General features: G+C 54.1%; 8 protein-coding genes across 8 annotated transcripts; 7 read left to right on the top strand and 1 right to left on the bottom strand.

Moving 5' to 3' along the window:
• The first annotated feature begins 260 nt into the window (after positions 1–260).
• C7974DRAFT_386435 (uncharacterized protein) lies at positions 261–2263 on the top strand. The gene is made up of 3 exons (XM_046141061.1): positions 261–451; positions 509–1381; positions 1436–2263. Exons 1-3 carry the CDS (start codon positions 319–321, stop codon positions 2155–2157), a joined length of 1728 nt encoding a protein of 575 aa, XP_046001934.1. The 5' UTR covers positions 261–318; the 3' UTR covers positions 2158–2263.
• A 645-nt stretch (positions 2264–2908) lies between these two features.
• C7974DRAFT_296915 (uncharacterized protein) lies at positions 2909–3781 on the bottom strand (the record flags this gene model as incomplete). The annotated part of the gene is made up of 1 exon (XM_046137689.1): positions 2909–3781. A coding segment is annotated over one exon (873 nt), but the record flags the coding sequence as incomplete, so codon positions are not given.
• A 772-nt stretch (positions 3782–4553) lies between these two features.
• On the top strand, positions 4554–5809 carry C7974DRAFT_386433 (uncharacterized protein). Its single transcript, XM_046141060.1, has 4 exons — positions 4554–4877; positions 4924–5352; positions 5400–5477; positions 5528–5809. The coding sequence occupies exons 1-4, from the start codon at positions 4606–4608 to the stop codon at positions 5652–5654; spliced, it is 906 nt and encodes a 301-aa protein (XP_046001932.1). The 5' UTR covers positions 4554–4605; the 3' UTR covers positions 5655–5809.
• Positions 5810–6090: 281 nt separating this feature from the next.
• On the top strand, positions 6091–7926 carry C7974DRAFT_447774 (uncharacterized protein; the record flags this gene model as incomplete). Its single annotated transcript, XM_046145652.1, has 1 exon — positions 6091–7926. One exon carries the CDS (start codon positions 6091–6093, stop codon positions 7924–7926), a length of 1836 nt encoding a protein of 611 aa, XP_046001931.1.
• A 163-nt stretch (positions 7927–8089) lies between these two features.
• Positions 8090–9182, top strand: C7974DRAFT_386432 (uncharacterized protein). The gene has a single exon (XM_046141059.1). The coding sequence runs from the start codon at positions 8230–8232 to the stop codon at positions 8851–8853; it is 624 nt and encodes a 207-aa protein (XP_046001930.1). The 5' UTR covers positions 8090–8229; the 3' UTR covers positions 8854–9182.
• A 1256-nt stretch (positions 9183–10438) lies between these two features.
• C7974DRAFT_328671 (uncharacterized protein) lies at positions 10439–13294 on the top strand (the record flags this gene model as incomplete). Its single annotated transcript, XM_046139037.1, has 7 exons — positions 10439–10933; positions 10988–11099; positions 11155–11247; positions 11327–11425; positions 11477–11587; positions 11642–11777; positions 11823–13294. Exons 1-7 carry the CDS (start codon positions 10824–10826, stop codon positions 13292–13294), a joined length of 2133 nt encoding a protein of 710 aa, XP_046001929.1. The 5' UTR covers positions 10439–10823.
• A 708-nt stretch (positions 13295–14002) lies between these two features.
• On the top strand, positions 14003–15364 carry C7974DRAFT_301898 (uncharacterized protein; the record flags this gene model as incomplete). Its single annotated transcript, XM_046137871.1, has 2 exons — positions 14003–15193; positions 15245–15364. The coding sequence occupies 2 exons, from the start codon at positions 14003–14005 to the stop codon at positions 15362–15364; spliced, it is 1311 nt and encodes a 436-aa protein (XP_046001928.1).
• A 685-nt stretch (positions 15365–16049) lies between these two features.
• On the top strand, positions 16050–17512 carry C7974DRAFT_447768 (major facilitator superfamily domain-containing protein; the record flags this gene model as incomplete). Its single annotated transcript, XM_046145651.1, has 1 exon — positions 16050–17512. One exon carries the CDS (start codon positions 16050–16052, stop codon positions 17472–17474), a length of 1425 nt encoding a protein of 474 aa, XP_046001927.1. The 3' UTR covers positions 17475–17512.
• Positions 17513–17608: the final 96 nt, after the last annotated feature.

The raw sequence follows: 17608 nt of genomic DNA, 5'->3' as shown, positions 1-17608 counted from the left end.
GGACCATGACTCGTGCGTTTGGTAGGCCGCAGACGGCACCCGTAGTTGGTGATTCGGATATTGGGACCCCTTGAAAGACCTCCGGAATGAGATCAGAACGAGCTCACAGGCATTATGCATAGAAATTCTTAGCTGTAACACCACAAGAGCTGCACGCAGTAGCTATCCAGCCTGGGCTGTTCTTGGCCGCGCCGTTACGTCAGCACGTGCTAATCTTGAATTGGAAGGCAGCCTCGGGCGCCGCCGAACACTGATGCCTACTTCAACTTTTCCTCACAGCTGTCTGCGCCTTGAACAAAACTCTCTCACAAGCTCAAGATGGCGTCAAACGGAGCTGTAAATGACGACTGGGAGAAAGCCGAGGGTGTTCCGAGCCTGAGCGAACCATTCATCCAGAAGTACCTTTCTGGAAGAGATGCATTGGTCCAACAGGAAAAGAGGCAGCGAAGCGGTTAGTCGCTCGACTAAGAGCATGATTTTCAGTAACAAATGACCTGACATATATTAGACTACCTGTTCCGCCAAAACCTATCGCCTATGGCCCAGGAGGCGGCTGCCATAGTCTCCCAGATACGTTTTGAAGAGCAGCAAACTCTATGGACCAGGGAGTATGAGGACAGCCTTCTTACCGAGCATGTTGATGTCTTCCCTGGCATGATGTTTTCGCTTGCCAAGGACCGTATGGAGAAGAGTAAACTTTGGCAGATTGTCAAGAAAATGCCAAAGGGAACCCTGCTCCACTGTCATATCGAAGCGATGGTCGATATTGACTGGGCACTGGAGGAGGCTTTCAATACAGAGGGCATCGCTGTTGTTGCAGACGGACCTATAACAGACAAAGACTCCCAAAGGAAAACCGGATTCTCCTTTGCGTATGTCAAGACCGCTGCAGAAGGTGCATCGCTCTGGTCTCCAGACTATACCGCCAAAACACCAGTGCTTGTGAACGTGGCTGCCGACAGCTTCCCAGATGGTGGCAAGAAGGGATTTGTGGAATGGGTCCGGTCACGAGTCACCATCACACCTTCTGAACACCTTTCGCACCACGAGGGACCGAACGAGGTCTGGAGAAAATTCATGTCATGTTTCCCTATCCTTGGCTCGCTTATCTACTACGAACCAATCTACCGGAAGTTTCTACGCAAGATGTTCAAGGTACTTCTCGATGATGGCGTATACTGGGTCGACCTGCGCTCAGCATTCTACACACCATACCGAAGTGCTGGAAAGGAAGACTGGGATCCCGACTTCTTCAACATGCTTGATCACCTGACAGACGAAATCGAAAAATTCAAGAAGAGCGAGGAAGGCAAAGAATTCTGGGGTGCACGCATGATCTGGACCACCATTCGCCAATTTGATAAGAAGAGCGTTATCAAGAGTACGTCTATCTCTAACAAGCCTACACAGAGATCGGCTCACTAACACGGGACAGGTATGAAAGCGTGCATTGAAATGAAGATCGAGTTCCCTGAGATCATTGCTGGATATGACCTTGTTGGGCAAGAAGATCTCGGCCGCCCACTCGCTGATCTGATGCCCGAACTCTTTTGGTTCCGCAAGCGATGTGCGGAGGAAGGTGTGGACATACCCTTCTATTTCCACGCCGGCGAGACCCTTGGCGATGGCGACAGCACTGACGAGAATCTCTTCGACGCTGTCATTCTGGGAACAAGGAGGATCGGACATGGCTTCAGTTTGTATAAGCACCCTCTACTGATAGATATGGTCAAGGAGAAGAGAATATTGGTGGAAAGCTGCCCAGTGTCGAACGAAGTGCTGCGCCTCTGCGGCTCAGTCATGTCTCACCCGCTGCCTGCGCTGTTGGCTCGAGGCGTCCCTTGCTCGCTCTGCAACGATGATCCGACGATCCTTGGACAAGGTGTTTCTGGTATGTCGCACGACTTCTGGCAGGCGCTACAAGGTTGGCAGAACCTTGGATTGGAGGGTCTTGGTAGCCTCGCAGAGAACAGCGTGCGATGGGCAAGCTTCGACGACCTTAGCGCGACGGAGTGGACACAAGACATCAAAGATGGTATGATGGGTAAGGGCGACCGCGCCAAGAGGCTGAAGGAGTGGACACAGAAGTGGGAGAGGTTCTGCGCGTGGATCGTAGAGGAGTATGGTGTGGATGTTGATGTGAACCCAGAAGAGTGAACGTCAGACTGGCGAATGGGTTCTGGCTACCCAGCGTGTGTTAGTTATGGGTTATACTAGCATAGGAGGTCAAACAATGCATACGAATTCGATAGATTCCTGATGATGGGGATAGCCCTCTACTTGTGTTTCAGTGATTGCCTTGTCATGTGACCTTCCCATTCAATAGGGCCACCTGATACTCTGCCTTTCCGTGTCGCTGCCTTCGCAACTTCCTGCCACGCGCCAAGTGCGATGGATCCCAGCCCGGGACCTACTCGTCCTCTTCCCCTTCCTCAGTAGCAACCTCAGTAGTACCCTTAGAATTCCCCATACCGCTGCCATCGAATCCGGAATTCTTGACTGGGCCAGTGCGGGAGGTGTCTGGTGCAGTGCGTGGTGCGCGCAAGCGCTGTGGAAGGATCACGTGGCGCCCCCTGGACGCGGTGGAGGGGCGATTAGCGAAAGAGTCATGGTTATCGAAGTTATCCAAGAACGTCGATCGCTGTATGGAGAAGTTGCCTGCTGACTTGGTCGGTGTCTCGTGGTATGCTGAGGACATATTGCGGTAGTCCATGGCCATTGGAGGGGCGCCAGTGCGTCGGTCTGGGCGCGGTCCGATGAAAGGGTTCGTGTGAACCAGCTGAGACTTTACCTTGTCGTCGTCCTCGTCGTCATCAGGGATGTTGTCTATTCTACGCCGCTCGGATGCTTGGTTGGGGTTTTCGAGAGGAGTGTTCAGGATACCCTGATCCACGATAGGCTCTTCTGAGATCCATTTCTCAGTGACTTTACAAGCGAGTTCCGAGATTTGCCAGGAATGATTTTCATCGTCCTTGTTCTTACTCTTCTTGTTCGTGTTGTTCCCCGTCTTATGGATCAAATATAACAGTGCAAGTCGTACACTGATACGTTTCTGGTGTATGTTTACAGTGTCATCAAACATGATCGGGTTGGAAAACGCGATCCGTGACTCCAATGTGCCGTGGCCTGTCCTGATGTGGTGCAACATCAAGAAAGTGGTTTCCCGGTAATTCGTCAGAAACGCGTATTTCAAGCGATGACCCAGCATGTAGTTCACGACCTGACCCAGGATCTCACAGAACTGTTTTGTATCTCCTTCCAACACGAGCTTGACCATATCAGCGATGTCAACGGTGAGGGGGAACTTCACTTCCCCCAGAAGACGTACCTCATGCTTGTTCTTACCGACACGAAACTGGCCAAGAATATCGGGCTGTTGGCCTGGTACACGATCCGAAACATATTGAATCCACGAATCGCCAAAGACAACTTCTTTGGGCCCAAAGCCTGCGTGTTGGCCCAGTGTCTCGACGCAACGTACGACATGCTCAAGTGCGTTCGAGTAGAATCTACCCGAGATGGTGATCTCACCTCCGCACTGTATGCGCTCACCGAAGTACATCGCGTATGGATTGAGCTCTCCGACAGTTGAGTGATCTACTCCGACGGGAAGGTGGTCGCAACGACCTAAAGCGTCAACCGTTTGGTCGTCTGTCCAAAAGGTCAACACTTCGTCTTGGAACGACTTCCAGTGGTTCAGTTGGCCTTTAAAGTATCGCTTAACTGTCCCAGCTGTTTTGACCGTTTCTTTGCCTTTTTCGCCCATGTTGGCTGCGGGCATCCCACGGGATATAAGCTGTTCGATACCTAGAAAGTGCTTGGGTAATTTCGGCTTCGACTTAATGTCAATGGGATCTAAAGAAGGCTTGCCATTGTCTGTGCCCAGCACAAGCTCATGGCCAGTCTTCCGTTGACGTTGCATCTTGTTCACCGGGTTGTATCTTGTCTGAGTTGAAGCTCACCAATGCTCTGTAAGAAAGATGTCGAATACCAATACTGGGGAAGTTCGGGCTCGTTTTATGGGCAGTAGGGACTGTTCACACTGTGAAGCTCTCGTTCACTTTGTACTGGAGTGAAGGCATTCTGGCACATAGTGAAGTTATTCCAGCACTTTCCTCACTATGTAAAGCAAACGTTCCATTGTCTACATACCCAGTTTTTTGACGCAGTGAAAGCAAAACGATATGCTCATACCAAGCGCCAACAAAAGCAGGTCCCGGACTCTCATGTTTTTGCATGAACGGCGGATGATTGATCTCCAAGCCGAGCACTTTCAGCACCACTTGTGGCCATAATGTGGCCATAATGATAGTTAAAGCTATGATTTAGGTAAGCATTTATGTTACTGTAGGCGGAGGCGTTCTACAAAAGTTCTTTACATTGTTACCTAACATTATTGTTGCGTAGTCACTTAGCTCACATCCTTAATTTGCCGTTTATCTGCGACCTGCGAGCCGGAGTAAGTGAAGGGGGTAATATCGCGCTAACGCGATTAGGGATAGAGTGTTGCGTATGTACCTTCTCAGCTATCACATCATCACCTCGTCTCAGCAACCATCTACCGTCAACCTCACTCGAGACAACAACTCCACAACTCCAACCACCATGGTGATGAGCCAGTCACCGATGACCTCGAGTATTGCAGGCATCAGCATCACTCAGGATGAACATGGCATCAACACTGGACGGCTGATCGGGAAAACCTTGACTTTCCCCAGCGGCGCTGTTTGGCGGTTGACCAAGGCTTTGACGCCAAAGATATACCAGCAAAGTGAACCGCCATTTGAGGCTCGACAGGTATTCGAATGCGTCTGCGTCTGCGATCCACAAAATCTGTATGAAGAGATGAAGGATGCAATCATCAAGATCAAGTACCAGTAAGCTTATCTCGGCTGCATCATCCTAACTACTAACGATTGACAGGATCAAAGGAACACGTCAGATACTTTTTCTCTACTCGCAGAATCTCGATGATTGCCGTCAGGCACTCGCCGAAGAAGAGTCCCAGGATGAACGCGAACGCAGGCTAGAAGAGTTCGAGTATGCACGAGACCTGGTCTATCAAGCTGAAAATCCAGTCGAAGTACCACATCGCTACACTGAAAGCGAATTGATTGCACTCCGGCATCTTCGCGACCTAGACTGTGCGTACACACCGCATTACTTGGAGGCCGGTGCGTTCCGTCTCACCCCAGAGGTCGACGAGGAGAGAATCATCATGGCAGGGGGATACATGATAGGAATTTTGATGACCAAGGTTCCTGGCCAGAAAATCAGCTACGACGACTTCTGGTACGACAAAGTCAAGGAAGAGAGGGACGAAATCAGGGCAGCCTTCAAAACTGCGCTTCTGTACGCATGGTCTGTTTGTTCACGTCTACATGCTAACAGCTACTCAGAGAACTCTGGAAATGTCAGATCTACCCCCGAGACTGTGCTCTACGTAACATCATGTGGGACGAATATGGACGAAAATGGTAAAGTGCGCCTCACACATCAGAAAAGAATCTACTAACATTGGAGGCAGTTACATCGTTGACTTCGAGGACTGGGACAAGATGACTCGCTCAGACGTCGAAGCGATGTGGGACTCATATCCTCGTTGGAGAAGCTGGCAGCTCTCGGAAGATCGAGGACCCAGTCAGTGGGCCTGAACATCAATGGTCGATGTTGAGCCGGAGGATACCTACAAGAGCGTCTCTACAGTCGTGATTGGAACGTCGCATGAAGCATAGGTGTAGAGCATTCAGCTTCTTTGGGGTCTTTTGCCTTGTTTTAGAGTAACAGTGTACCGTTCAATAGAGCAGACCTAGTCAAAATTTCTTCTGTGAGCGGACGTACATATCTGGCGAGGAAGGTGACGTTGGCGCCTTCCGTTGCGCGGCGCTGTTTGCTTCTTGTTTACTGCTCCACCCTAATCTCACCCTGCTCCCATCTCTCACCACGACAATTACCTCGCGACGAACATGTCGCCGCCGCCCTAATACCTCGCGTCCACCAGCTGCAGACCACGCAGCGGCGTTTCCGCAGCGGCACTTACCACCTCTTCGAGCGCACGCCGCAGTCAAAGCTTTAGCTTGCCGGCCCATCATGGCGCCTCCGAAGTTCATTCTCAATGAGCCCATCCCTATGCGAGGGGGTCCAAATGACACGGCGGAGCCACAAGTTATCGAGATCCAGCGGTCGACGTCGCAGCCTGCCGATCCTGATGCACCTTCCTTCCTCACCACGTTCCCGCCGGAGGTACGAAATGCGGTGTACGAGATTCTGTTCAAGAGAGATCAGCCTATCCTGGTCATTGATCCTGAGATGCAAGAGGAATATCCGGCGTGGCTCGAAGATGACGAATACCGCTCTGGGGATTCCTCCGAGGATGAATCGCAAGCAGAGCTTGAAGCCGCTGCATACATGGACAAGAAGACCCACGACTTGAACCATGCAATTCTACTGCTTAGAGTTTGTCGTCAGATCTATCACGAAGCTGTCGGTGTTCTCTACAGTGATAATACGTTCTGTGTCACGGTACCTGAACACCGACACAACTGGATCACGTCTCAGATATCAACAGCGTCCGGTTTTCTCCAATCCATTGGCTCTCAGTTTTCCTTTATCACGAAAGTCGTCATTGACGTTGACCGATGTTGTCGAGAAACGTGTCAAGAAAGCAGGGAAATAAACCTCCTACCACTACTGCGTGTGCTGTGGGCAAGACCCGGTAGCACGCCTCAGATCTGTTTCGACAATACAGGTCTTAGGATCCACAGTATGGTTCATCATCACTTAGACAACGGAGGAGCTCCCAAGATCTGCATACCGCGGATGAACAAGATGTTGCACTCGTTCGCCGTGGCAGACCACATGGGCATCCGCCGTTACGGGCGATTCGAGAGATCTTTGGAGGGTGTCTACATTGAGATCATCCATAACCAAGATTATCCTCCGCTGGATGAGATTATCTATCGATCAAGTGTTAGATCCTGGGGCCCGAAACGCTTTGCAATCAGCGTCACCAGATTCGAGCTTAGCGACAATGGTACTGTTAGACGGTCTTCCGTTAGAAAGCCAACACTCGATAATACTCTTCCATGTTCTGTGCTGTTCGACATTTGGCACTATGTCATGACCTACGGCACCACGATTACCTTTGATCTACACAACAGTACAGTCACTGGCCTCGACCACACCCTCCTGCGGCTCAATTGGGATGCTCGTAGGTATGCTTACAACAATCTAAGGAAACATAACCAGATCGTTTTGGAGATGGAGACCCTGGAGAAACAATCGAGCTTCGACAATTTCAGAAAGCTGCGCGACTGGTTGGGAGGCATGTACGGATCAATATTGAAACCGTTCTGTCCCCACCTTTCAGGACCAATTGACTTTTGGCCTGGTCCAACAATGCTGCTGCGATTCAATGTACCCGATGAGACTTTGGCAGGCTTACGTATCAACGTCTTGCCTTTGATTCGTCTGACATACGATCTGAACAAGTACACAACTGTAAGGTTCACTGTGGGAGCTTTGGAACCTGCTGGAGGCACGGTGGAAACCTACGAGATACAACTGCAGAATTTACGCCGCCGGTGTTTTATTCTACTATCCGCCGCAATGCTCAAAGCGACAGTGGACAGAATCGCACCAGATATTTGGATCGATGGAACTGGTGCTGCCATGGAGGTGTCATGGCCGAGTTCCAATTCTGGCCGGGCTAGACGTGGACCAGGGTATCCTGCCACAGAAAGTGATCTACAGTCATTAGGGAGAGACTACGTAGAGAGGGTGACGCAGAAGCACGAAAGGAAGGGATTCTGGCCTTGGACGCTCAACGGATCCGTCGCTCAACGTTGCGGCGAGCTTGTTGACCGGAACAGATTACATGCGTTGTGGCATGCTCTGCGAATCCTTGACTGGGCTGAGAATGCGTGAAGGCAGACGCTGAACGTAATCGTATGTCAGCACGCTGAGTCTACAGAGACGAGTTGAGGTGGGATGACAGTCTTCGAGTGTCCAGCTTGGAGGAGAGTATGGGATACAGAGTGGTCGAGATCACTTACATACACGGAACATCATAGGCAACGCTTATATACTTGCAATGCATGTAGGTTGATAGCAACGGGTCTCGAGATCGTCTAGGCATACGCTCTGTATTAGCAAACATGTATCAGCAAACATGCCACAACCCCGATTTCGATTTCAATTTCCTTGACTGCCTGCGTATAAACAGTGAGTATGCTCGTAGCAAGATACCGAAATATCACTCAGACCCATCATACAACACACCGTCTACTCACTCACCGATCCCATCGCCCACCTCACAAAGCACCAACACCAAACGCTCACCCAACATCGCAGCAAGGCAGACTCACCACACACCGACCTCTAAATATACACCTCCGGACCCATCGAGGCGCAGGCCGATCGACGGCGCGGCCCCGGGATCTCCCTTGTGCCACGTTCACGATCTGTAGAACATTCGCCGGGCGGCACGGGGGTATTTCGAGGAGTGCTACGTCAGCGGTGAGCAGTGCAGTGGAGGGGTCTCAGCGCGTCAGTGTCAGTGGGCGGAGCAGTGGTGGAGGCAGTGGGGAGTTGGGTGTTAGTTTTAGTGTGACTGCACAGGAGGGTTTATTTAGAACGGGGGAGGTGGTGGTTAGGCGAGCGAGGTGCGGTGGTGTTGGTGGTGGATTAGGGTTTGTGTGGCGGGGGAAAGTGATGGTAGCGAGGCTGGTCAGCTCTGATGGTACGGGCATGCGTAATCAGGATCGTGCATTGTGTGTACCACAAGACGGCCTCTGGTGCAACGCGGGACTCGTGCCGCCTGACGGACGGAAGTGCAAGGCGGATTTATGCTGATCGGCATTGTTCTATGCAATTTTCAGGCGGCGGCGTTGTGCATGTCAGCAACAGCCCGAAGGCGCTGGAGGCACTGTGAGATTGCGGCGCGGTGCAGGAGGAGGGCGTCCGGAGAGGCGTTGGAGCTGGTGTGTTGTTATCGGCGAGAAGATTTGGTGGAGTGTTGGTGGATCGCTTGCCATTGAGACATGGGCTGTAAGCGCCGGTGGACACAAGAGGTCGTGGAGGAAGGAACGACTACACGCTAGAAACGGGATTGAGCCGCAGCGGCCGGCGCACACTCGAGAAAGTTCAAGCTTGCATTGAGAGTAGGTATGGGCCCATTGTGCTGCATTGGCCGGATCGAGTGCGCTGAAGTTTTGGTTCTCGTGCTCGTGTAGTCGTCAGCCCCGAGCTTAGATCAGTAGTTCGCATGACGAGAGGCAAGGCTGATAACGAGCGTAATTGGATACCAAACAACAGCACGCACCCGAACCAGCACGTTTGACGCGTTTATTGGGTAGATTTCTACGAAGTTATCGTCGTGTTGTCGACGCTGTCAGAGCCGGATCGACGACCCACAGGTCGTCACAGGATCGATTGTCAAGGATCCAGGTTCAATAATTCTGGTCCTGTACGACATGGCGCCAATTGACAGGCCTCAAGGCGCGGCTAACTTCAGGCGCGGAAGACGGGCGACACAAAGAATTGGGCCTCACTCCGTTTGCTCAACGCGGAGAAGGCTCGTTGGGGGCATTGACAGCCAATTCTTGTGCTACGAGTGGCGGCGGAGAAGGCGAGCAACAGCCGCCAGGCAATCCGGAGCTACGGTAACCGGCGCTGACAAGCCTAGCAGCGCGGCAGCGAGTCGTCGACGAGCGTTGATGTGCTGACAATCCTTGGGTCGCACTCTTGACTTCTCCCAACAGACAGTGGCTGTCGGCTCCACTTTGATCCACTCTGTTGTCTGTCTGCTGGCCACGTCAACACAAAGACTTTGGATTCCAGAGTCGAGACCTTGTCACCGGTCAGACGGCCGGATAATTGCTGGCAATAATCCAAACTCTGCCGCAGAGATGCGTCTGTCTCCCGCGCGTGCACAAGGCTCTTCGTGCCGTCGATTGGCCACTTGCTGTGCGGAAAGGTGTGCATTAGCGCGCCATGCTACAGGCATGTCGCGGATTGCCTGAGCCCTTGGCCCCCAGCATAGGAAGGACAGTGCACCGTTCGCTGCGAGCTGCAGGACGCCCGCCGAGTGGAGGGGTGGGCACGAGGCAGCGGCGAGAGGATGCCGCAGAGGCTGCGGGCAGGCCTGAAGCCGATCGCGTGAATCACACGGCGCCAGCGGACTCATCTTGCAGAGTCGAACGCTGAGTCAAGCGGCCACAGCCATGTCGCCGTTCGAACCAGCAGCACGGCGCTGGATGTGACGACGAGCGATCCCGCAGCTCGTGAGAGCGTTTTGGGACAAGGGTGGCAGCTGCTAAGCGCTGGGCTCCACCAGGCGGGCCAATCAGCGGCGCCCAGCTCGCCAGGGGTGCGCCTGCCCTTGCCCTCTGTGGAGCCGACAGCTGTTGATGCGCGGGCAGCCCTCTCGTCGGCTTGGGACAGGCTGACAGGCTGCTGCCGGCGACCGTCTTGTACCGTCTGCACGCTCGCTCGCACACGATTGTTAGACGCGCCGCATATTTACACCCGCCCGCAGCAGCTGGTCTGCTATAGCCCACGCCGGTCCGTCTCATATACACAGCGCCTCCAACGCCCACCGCCCCGTCGCCGCTACCAACGCTCTTCGCGCCGCGCCCTCCCTCCCCATTCGCTGACCCGTTCGAGGCGGAGAGGCACGACAGACTCGTCGCCGTGTCAACCACAGCCCCGCGCCCGAGACGTCGCCGGTGCCAGACAGACAGGCAGTGCACGGGGAGCCCCACGAGCTCTCCCCCAGCTCCACGCGCCGCGCAGATCTGGCGCAAGTGAGGCAGCCTTGAGGCATGGCGATGCTGATGCCTTCTCCAACGGGCCCGGGCCTCAATTCTGCCTTCAGCCCCTACACGGACTCGCCCAGCTCTCCGGCCAACTTCAACCAGGTCTTTTCAAATAGGTGCGGCCCCCCGCCTGCGGCTTCTACATAAGCCGTACTGATGCATTCCCGCAGGTCTTCTGGAGCACATTCCGACCACCTGGTTCCTCCTCCCAGTCCGTATCCTGCGACTGTCGATCCTTCACCCGTCGACAGCAATGGCACCAGTGCCACCGACCACACCGAGGTATATAGAGCCGCGCACAACAGGACCGAAGAACAAGCGGGGCTGACACATGCAGATTGAGGACGATGCACAGGACGATTTGAATGACATAAGATCGCCAAACACCGAGGACATTGTGAGTCCGGCGAGCCAGACCAGCCAGTCCAAGGTACGTCGACCGTTCCGGCGACCTGCATTGCGCCCTGCATTGCGGCCCGCATACAAGAGCAATGCTGACCACCACTCAGCCTTTCAAGCTCGACACCTCACTTCCTGCGCGCAAGCGGTCAGATTCAGACGAGGCTCCGCCGTCGGTCATCCATGTGCCGACGGACTTCAAGCAATTCGTACGGACTACCTTTTTGGTTGTACTGCTTAGGCGCTGACTCCTGAAATAGAACCGTGGAAGCGTCTCAGCAGCGTCTTCAAGCGCAAATACGTCAGAGAACACCGCCGTTGTGTCGCCTGTCACCCCCGAGGCGAACATGGTGTTCGAAGCTGACGACAAGGTGCGTCTTGCCCACCTCGCCCTTGCACTGGCTGTGATGGCTGAACCTCTGCAGCATACCTACACAACCCCAATTGACACGTCTGTCCCCCGTGGTGTATGGGACCGCAGTACACCCCAGGCGCAGACGCGCTATGACTATGACGACGACCTGAAGAGGCGTAGCGCTCGAATGAGCATGGGTCTTGCTGGTAGGTTGTATCGCAGAATTGGTACATCGTCGCTGACCCAAACAGACATAGCAGAACACGACGATCACACCCCCCTAGACTCTTCAGCAAGCTCTGTTTTCGACCAGGATGACGATGAATCTTCACTATCGCAAGACGCGTCCAGCAGTACACAGACCATGGGACAGGCATTACACGGCATAAACGAAACTGAAAAAGAGATAATCGCGCTGAAGAGTGCCTTGGATGAGTGTTGGACTCTCTGCAACTCTCTCGCAAAGCTTAGCCAGAACCATCGCCGGCGGATGTTCAGCTACTCTGGCGGTAGTGCCGACGAACAAGAGCATGCTTGGCGGACGTGTTGGCGATTGTGCCAGAAACTGTACGAGAGCCGCGACGAGATCCCCTCGACCCAGGTCATGCCAACGCTGGAGCTCTGCCGCGACTTCTGTCAGGCATTGTTTGACGTGCGACAGCGGGGAGACGATTCATCGGACTCTGTTTTAAGAGTCAGCTTCGAGCTGAATAACCACCTCTACAATGCTCATGACCGCGCATTGCCAGAGGCGTTCCGAGAGCGTACACTAGACTTTTATCTGACGCTGTGTCACCGGCTGATGAAGCAACGGACGTCGCTACCGGAGGAGACCGACTCGCTACTCCATGCTTGCTGGTCGTTAGCAGAGACACTTTTCAGTCTCCGTCAGAACAGTCGCGACGGCAAGCCTGCAGACGAGGAGCTTCTAGGATCTGGCATACAAGCTTGCTGGGAATTGTGTGATCTCTTCCGCGAGGGCTGGACTCAGGTTCGACCTGACCGCGGCACCCCACGCCCATCTCAGCATGAGTTCAACCTGGGCTCCAGTGCAGGCTCTGTGACACGCTCACAACGTTCTTACTCTGAAAGGTCTGGACGCTCGACTTCAAGCGTCAACGATTCATATCATTCCGCTATTTCTTCTCGACGACAGACTCCATCAGTGCCGGATACGCCCACGACTATATTTGACGATCGCGAAGAGTTCTCGCCTGCCGAAGAGAACAATGTGCCAAATATCCTGGTTCTAGGGCCCGAAGCTGGCCTGACACGAACGCATGATCGCTGGTCTTCAGCATCTTCAAATCTGTCTACATACTCCGATGCTTCCATACACAGCTCATCGACAGCGACTGCGGGGCGCACAGACCCCAACCTTGTCCGACTGAAAGGACTGATCCTCAAGGCCGCGATCAATGCCGGCTACAGCCGCCAGATTCCACTGCCCGACTTCATTCGTGCTCTGCCCTCAAATAGCTTTGGAACACTATCATGGCAGAGCCAGCTTTTTGAGAGCTACCGAAAGCTTGTCCTCTCAGACCCTACACTACGAACTGCGCACACGGAGCCACCCCGGAGACTCACCGCCGTGGAAATCGGCCGGTCGGTTCAATGGATGGCACGCAGCGAGCAGTTCAAGTGGCTGCGTGATCTGTATCGGTTCGTTTTCGGCAACAACCCTGAAGACAGCAGCCAACGTAACCTCATCATCAACGCATAACGAATGTCGTTTTTGCACGCGCGCGTCTGTTTGGGCGGACCTTTGCTTTGTTTCGCTCTATACCCCAACACTCTTTTCAATTCATCACGAAGCTGCAAGATCAACGATCATCTACGAAGCAAATTTGACCGAGACATTTGTTCAATTCCATGTAAATATTCACATTTAATCACCTTTGGACTCAAATCAATGATCTTCTTTACTTCTTTTCTCCAGGCTCACCGAGTCAGCTTTCGCGTCTGGCTTGGGCTGTCAGATGTTAGCCTTGCGGGCTACCCGCAGACTCGGGAATGCATGGGGTGTGAAAAGAGGGTCGGAGTTTCCATCTTGAGTGGTGGAGACAGAAATAAGCGACGATCCCTTCGGCCAATAATTGCATGAATTCAACCGCTGAGCACTGAAGACTGGTGGGCAGGTGCTGATTGTAGACATCAAAACATGTTGATCACCGCTGCATGCTTTTGGCAACCCTGTACATGCGTGGCATCCCCACGTCCTGCCTTTTCCCGCTCGGTGGGGCGCGTGTCTCACCGGTGGTCGTATCTCGCACCATGGTTTGTTCAGCCTCACAAGGGTAGGCGAGGGCTGCACGGAACATTCCACCACTACATACGGAAGGCCGCAACAAGATTTCTCGATGACACATTTCACACAGGTACTACTGCATCGCTGAGTGAGCTTTGGGTTCGATATTGATTGTTGCCTACCATGCCTCTTGTGAAGCCTAGTTTACCACCCAGAGCGGCATCATCCGTCGAGCCGCAAGCACAACAAGTCCCAAAGTTTGCGCCTTGCCCTCGGTCAAGCTTTACTGGAGGACACACCGATTGGTTCCGGATTACTACACCTGTTCCATTTCCAAACGTTGATATCTGCCCAAGCTGTTACAATACTACCTTTCGCAACACATCATATGCACGATGCATCTCCCAATCTCCACCCAAGTCCACGGACGTAGCCACGAGATGCGACCTATCAGATCGCTGGACCCGTGTAGCAATATACTGGATCTTCTCTCTGAATGCCCCAGACCTCAGCCTTCTGGGTCGCGTGGCGGAGATGCATGCGGACGAAGATGGCCCTTGCCCGAATCTCAACATTGAGGACCCAGTGGCTCAAAAGGGAGGCAAGCCAGCTGTGACGCGAACCTGGTATTGTCTCTGGAACCCAGGAACTGGATCTCTTATCGAGGACCTCACAGTCTGCTCAAGCTGCATCGTCCGTCTCAACCTTATCTTCCCGTGCCTCAATGACATTTTCCGGCCTGTGGCAAACGGTGCAAAACTGCAAGCCACGTGCGATCTTCTCACCGCACAAAATGAGAACGAAGGAAGGCGCGGGGAGCTTTACCTCGACAAAATCGCCGAAACCGCCGCAGCCACCCTTGACTCTGGCCATAGAGACACGCGCCCTCTGACCGCGTACTTCACGAAATGGGCGCCCATCCCCGTCTGCCTCAAGAGCCAACAGGTCCCGCCCGGCTCCACAAGCTACACCTTCCCGACTTCCATCCCCGGCTACGCCGCCTGCCCCGAGTGCTATATCACCCACATCGAGCCTCTCCTGTCCTCCGCCTCCCCGCCCACCATCCTGCGCGAAGTCACGCCCAATGTCCCGCCGCACGGCTACACGTGCGATCTGTACTCGCCGCGGCTGCAGCAGTGGCTGGCGGACGCATGCGCGAGCTACAATCTCGACACTTACAAGCAGCGGCTCATGCAGCGCGCCGCCAAGATGCAGGAGTACAATCTCAAGCTCGAGCAGATGAAGCTGCAGAGCCAGCAGCTGGAGCGCCAGGCGCGAATGTACGGGGTGCAGATGCAGTCCGCGCAGACGATGGAGCGCATCAGTGCGATACAGGGGACGACTATGGGGTATGGGTATTATCATCGTGCGCCTGTAAGTTTCCTTCTTTCGCGGTGTGCGGGACACTTGACTGACACTTCGCAGTTGGATTTCTCGCGCTCGTCGGCCGCGATGGATCAAAGCCACCAGGCGATGCTGCAGGCGGAGATGGTGCGGGAGAATATGGCGCTGCTGCGGCGGGAGTGGGCGGAGCTGTACGAGTAATGAGTGATGGGTGCTGAGTACTGAATGGTGAGTGAACGAGAGAGGCGGTGATGGCTCGAACATGGACGCTTTGAGACTGACTCTAGGCGGCTGCGTGGAAATCCGGGTCAGGGTCGCCCTAGCAAGGCTGCACAGCAGAGTCTAGGGCAAACCAGATTTTATCCCTACAGTTCGTGTGTTGTGTTGTGGGCCGAGTGTCATGTTGTGTTGCGTTGACTCAGAGCGCATATACTGGTCGACCTAGAGGCACCACGTACGGACCGTTCCTAAGTCGTTACTCACGCCGTTTATCTATCGTCTTGTCATTGATCACAAGATCTCCTTTCCAATTTCCCCAGTACTCCACTCTAAGACATTGGAACTGTGTACTTTGTGCGACTCCAGATCGCTCGATCGCGGACTGCGATCTGGTTGCCGGGACTATGACACACTATCTACTCTTAGACCGCATCACTGAAGCGCAAGGCTACGACGACACTTGCTGGTACACTGCCTCATAACAGCCTTTCAAGAACACTTGATGTCGCTGTATTCTGGTCGCTGGGAACGACGGTTCAAGGCGATAGGTAGATGATGATGTCTTCTGTGCGATGTATCAACCAACTCCCTACACTCTGAGGTGTATAAGAAGAGCAGAAAAACCGAGAACCGACAAGATGCAAACTCACTATTCTCAAGAACCACAATGAAGTTCCGCGCCCTCATCCCCAGACATCTCAACCCGTCCTGCGCATCCCACTCGCTGCCCACCCACACCCACATCCCCACGCCCGCAGACCCGCCCAGAACCGACTCCGTCCTCACCCCACCCCAACCCCCCCAAGACCCAGAAGCCCTCGACACCTGCGCGCCCCTCCCCCGCCCCCGCATCTGGCCACACCTCCTCGCAACGCACCTCGTGATCGCGACCTCCTTCGGCCTGATCCAAGCCACCAGCACCCTGACCCCGAGCTACCCAGCCCGCCTGCACGCCTCCAGTACAGCGGTGTCGTGGATCGCCAGCACGCCTGTGTTCCTCGCGTACGCGCTCGCCCCGGCAACGCCTTACATTCTGCACTACATATGCCTTAACCATCTGCTTCTCGTTGGTGCGGCGTGCCAGGTCGTCGGCCTCGTGGTCGCGGGGTGCACGCATTCGTACGGGGTGACGCTGGTGTTTCAGGGCGTGCTGGTGGGCGTAGGGCACGGGGTGACGTTTGCGCCTGCGGTGGCGCGGCTGGCGATGCTGGTAGGGGGTGTGAAGTGGAAGACGACGGTGCTGAGTTTGGCGGGGTGCGGGGCTGGGACGGGGGGGATGGTGTTTGCGAGTCTTGCGCGGGGAGCGATGGAGAGGCTGGGGGTGGCGAGGGTGTTGTGGGTTGCGGGTGGGGTAGTGGGTGTTAATGCGGTGGTTGTCCAGGTGTTACTTCGCTGGGCTGGAGTTGATGAGGAAAAGCTGGGTGAGGATGTTGCTCATGAAGATGAAGTCTTGACCAGGAGCTGGGCTGTATGGCAGCTGCTCAAGAACCGGACTCTGGTTCTTTATACTATCGCCATTTTTTTCACCTTTGTCGGCCTCTGGATACCTTATTTTGATGTCCGGACTTTTGCCGTTGATGCCCTGGACATGGACTCTTTCGACTGCTTCGCGGTGCTGATGATACTCAACACGTCAGGCATCCCCGGCCGTATCGTCCCAGCTCTGTTGGCTGACAGTGTACTCGGTACAATCAACACCTACATCTTAGTGTTGCTATCAACAAGTACTGTGTTACTATGTTGGCCACTGGTCAAAAGCGGAGCAGGCATGTTTGTTTGGGCTGGATCCTACGGGTTTTTCTCTGGTGGAACTGCAACGCTGGTTCAAGCTGGAGTCCTGAGCCTCTGCGACGATAAGAGGAGGATTGGGTTGCATATCGGCATTGTATTTGGAGCCGCTGGAGCTGCCAGTTTGGTAATTACCCCTGTGGGCGGGGAGCTTATCAAGTCCGGAGCTCAACTGCTCGAATCGGGTATGGAGCCGTTCCTGCTTCTGCAACTATGTACTGGAGGCGCTATGCTTCTAGGCTGTGCTGCATTGATTGCTGCACGAGCTGCGAGGATCGGGTGGGCAGCGGCTGTGAGGATTTGAGACTGCGGAGACAAAGATATCAGGGATCGTTAGCGGGTCGAAAAGTGCTTCATTAGAACAGCAATTTGAAACATGTACCAGTGTGTCTGCTCAACCATATGCTGTGGTGGAGATAAGATGCGGCGCAATTAGTC

The sequence above is a fragment of the Boeremia exigua genome (assembly GCF_020726555.1).
Source record: "Boeremia exigua strain MPI-SDFR-AT-0100 chromosome Unknown C7974scaffold_2, whole genome shotgun sequence".
In the NCBI taxonomy this organism is placed as follows: domain Eukaryota; kingdom Fungi; phylum Ascomycota; class Dothideomycetes; order Pleosporales; family Didymellaceae; genus Boeremia; species Boeremia exigua.
The sequence above is the reverse complement of the archived record's forward strand: the minus strand, read 5'-3'. Positions and strand labels throughout refer to the sequence as shown.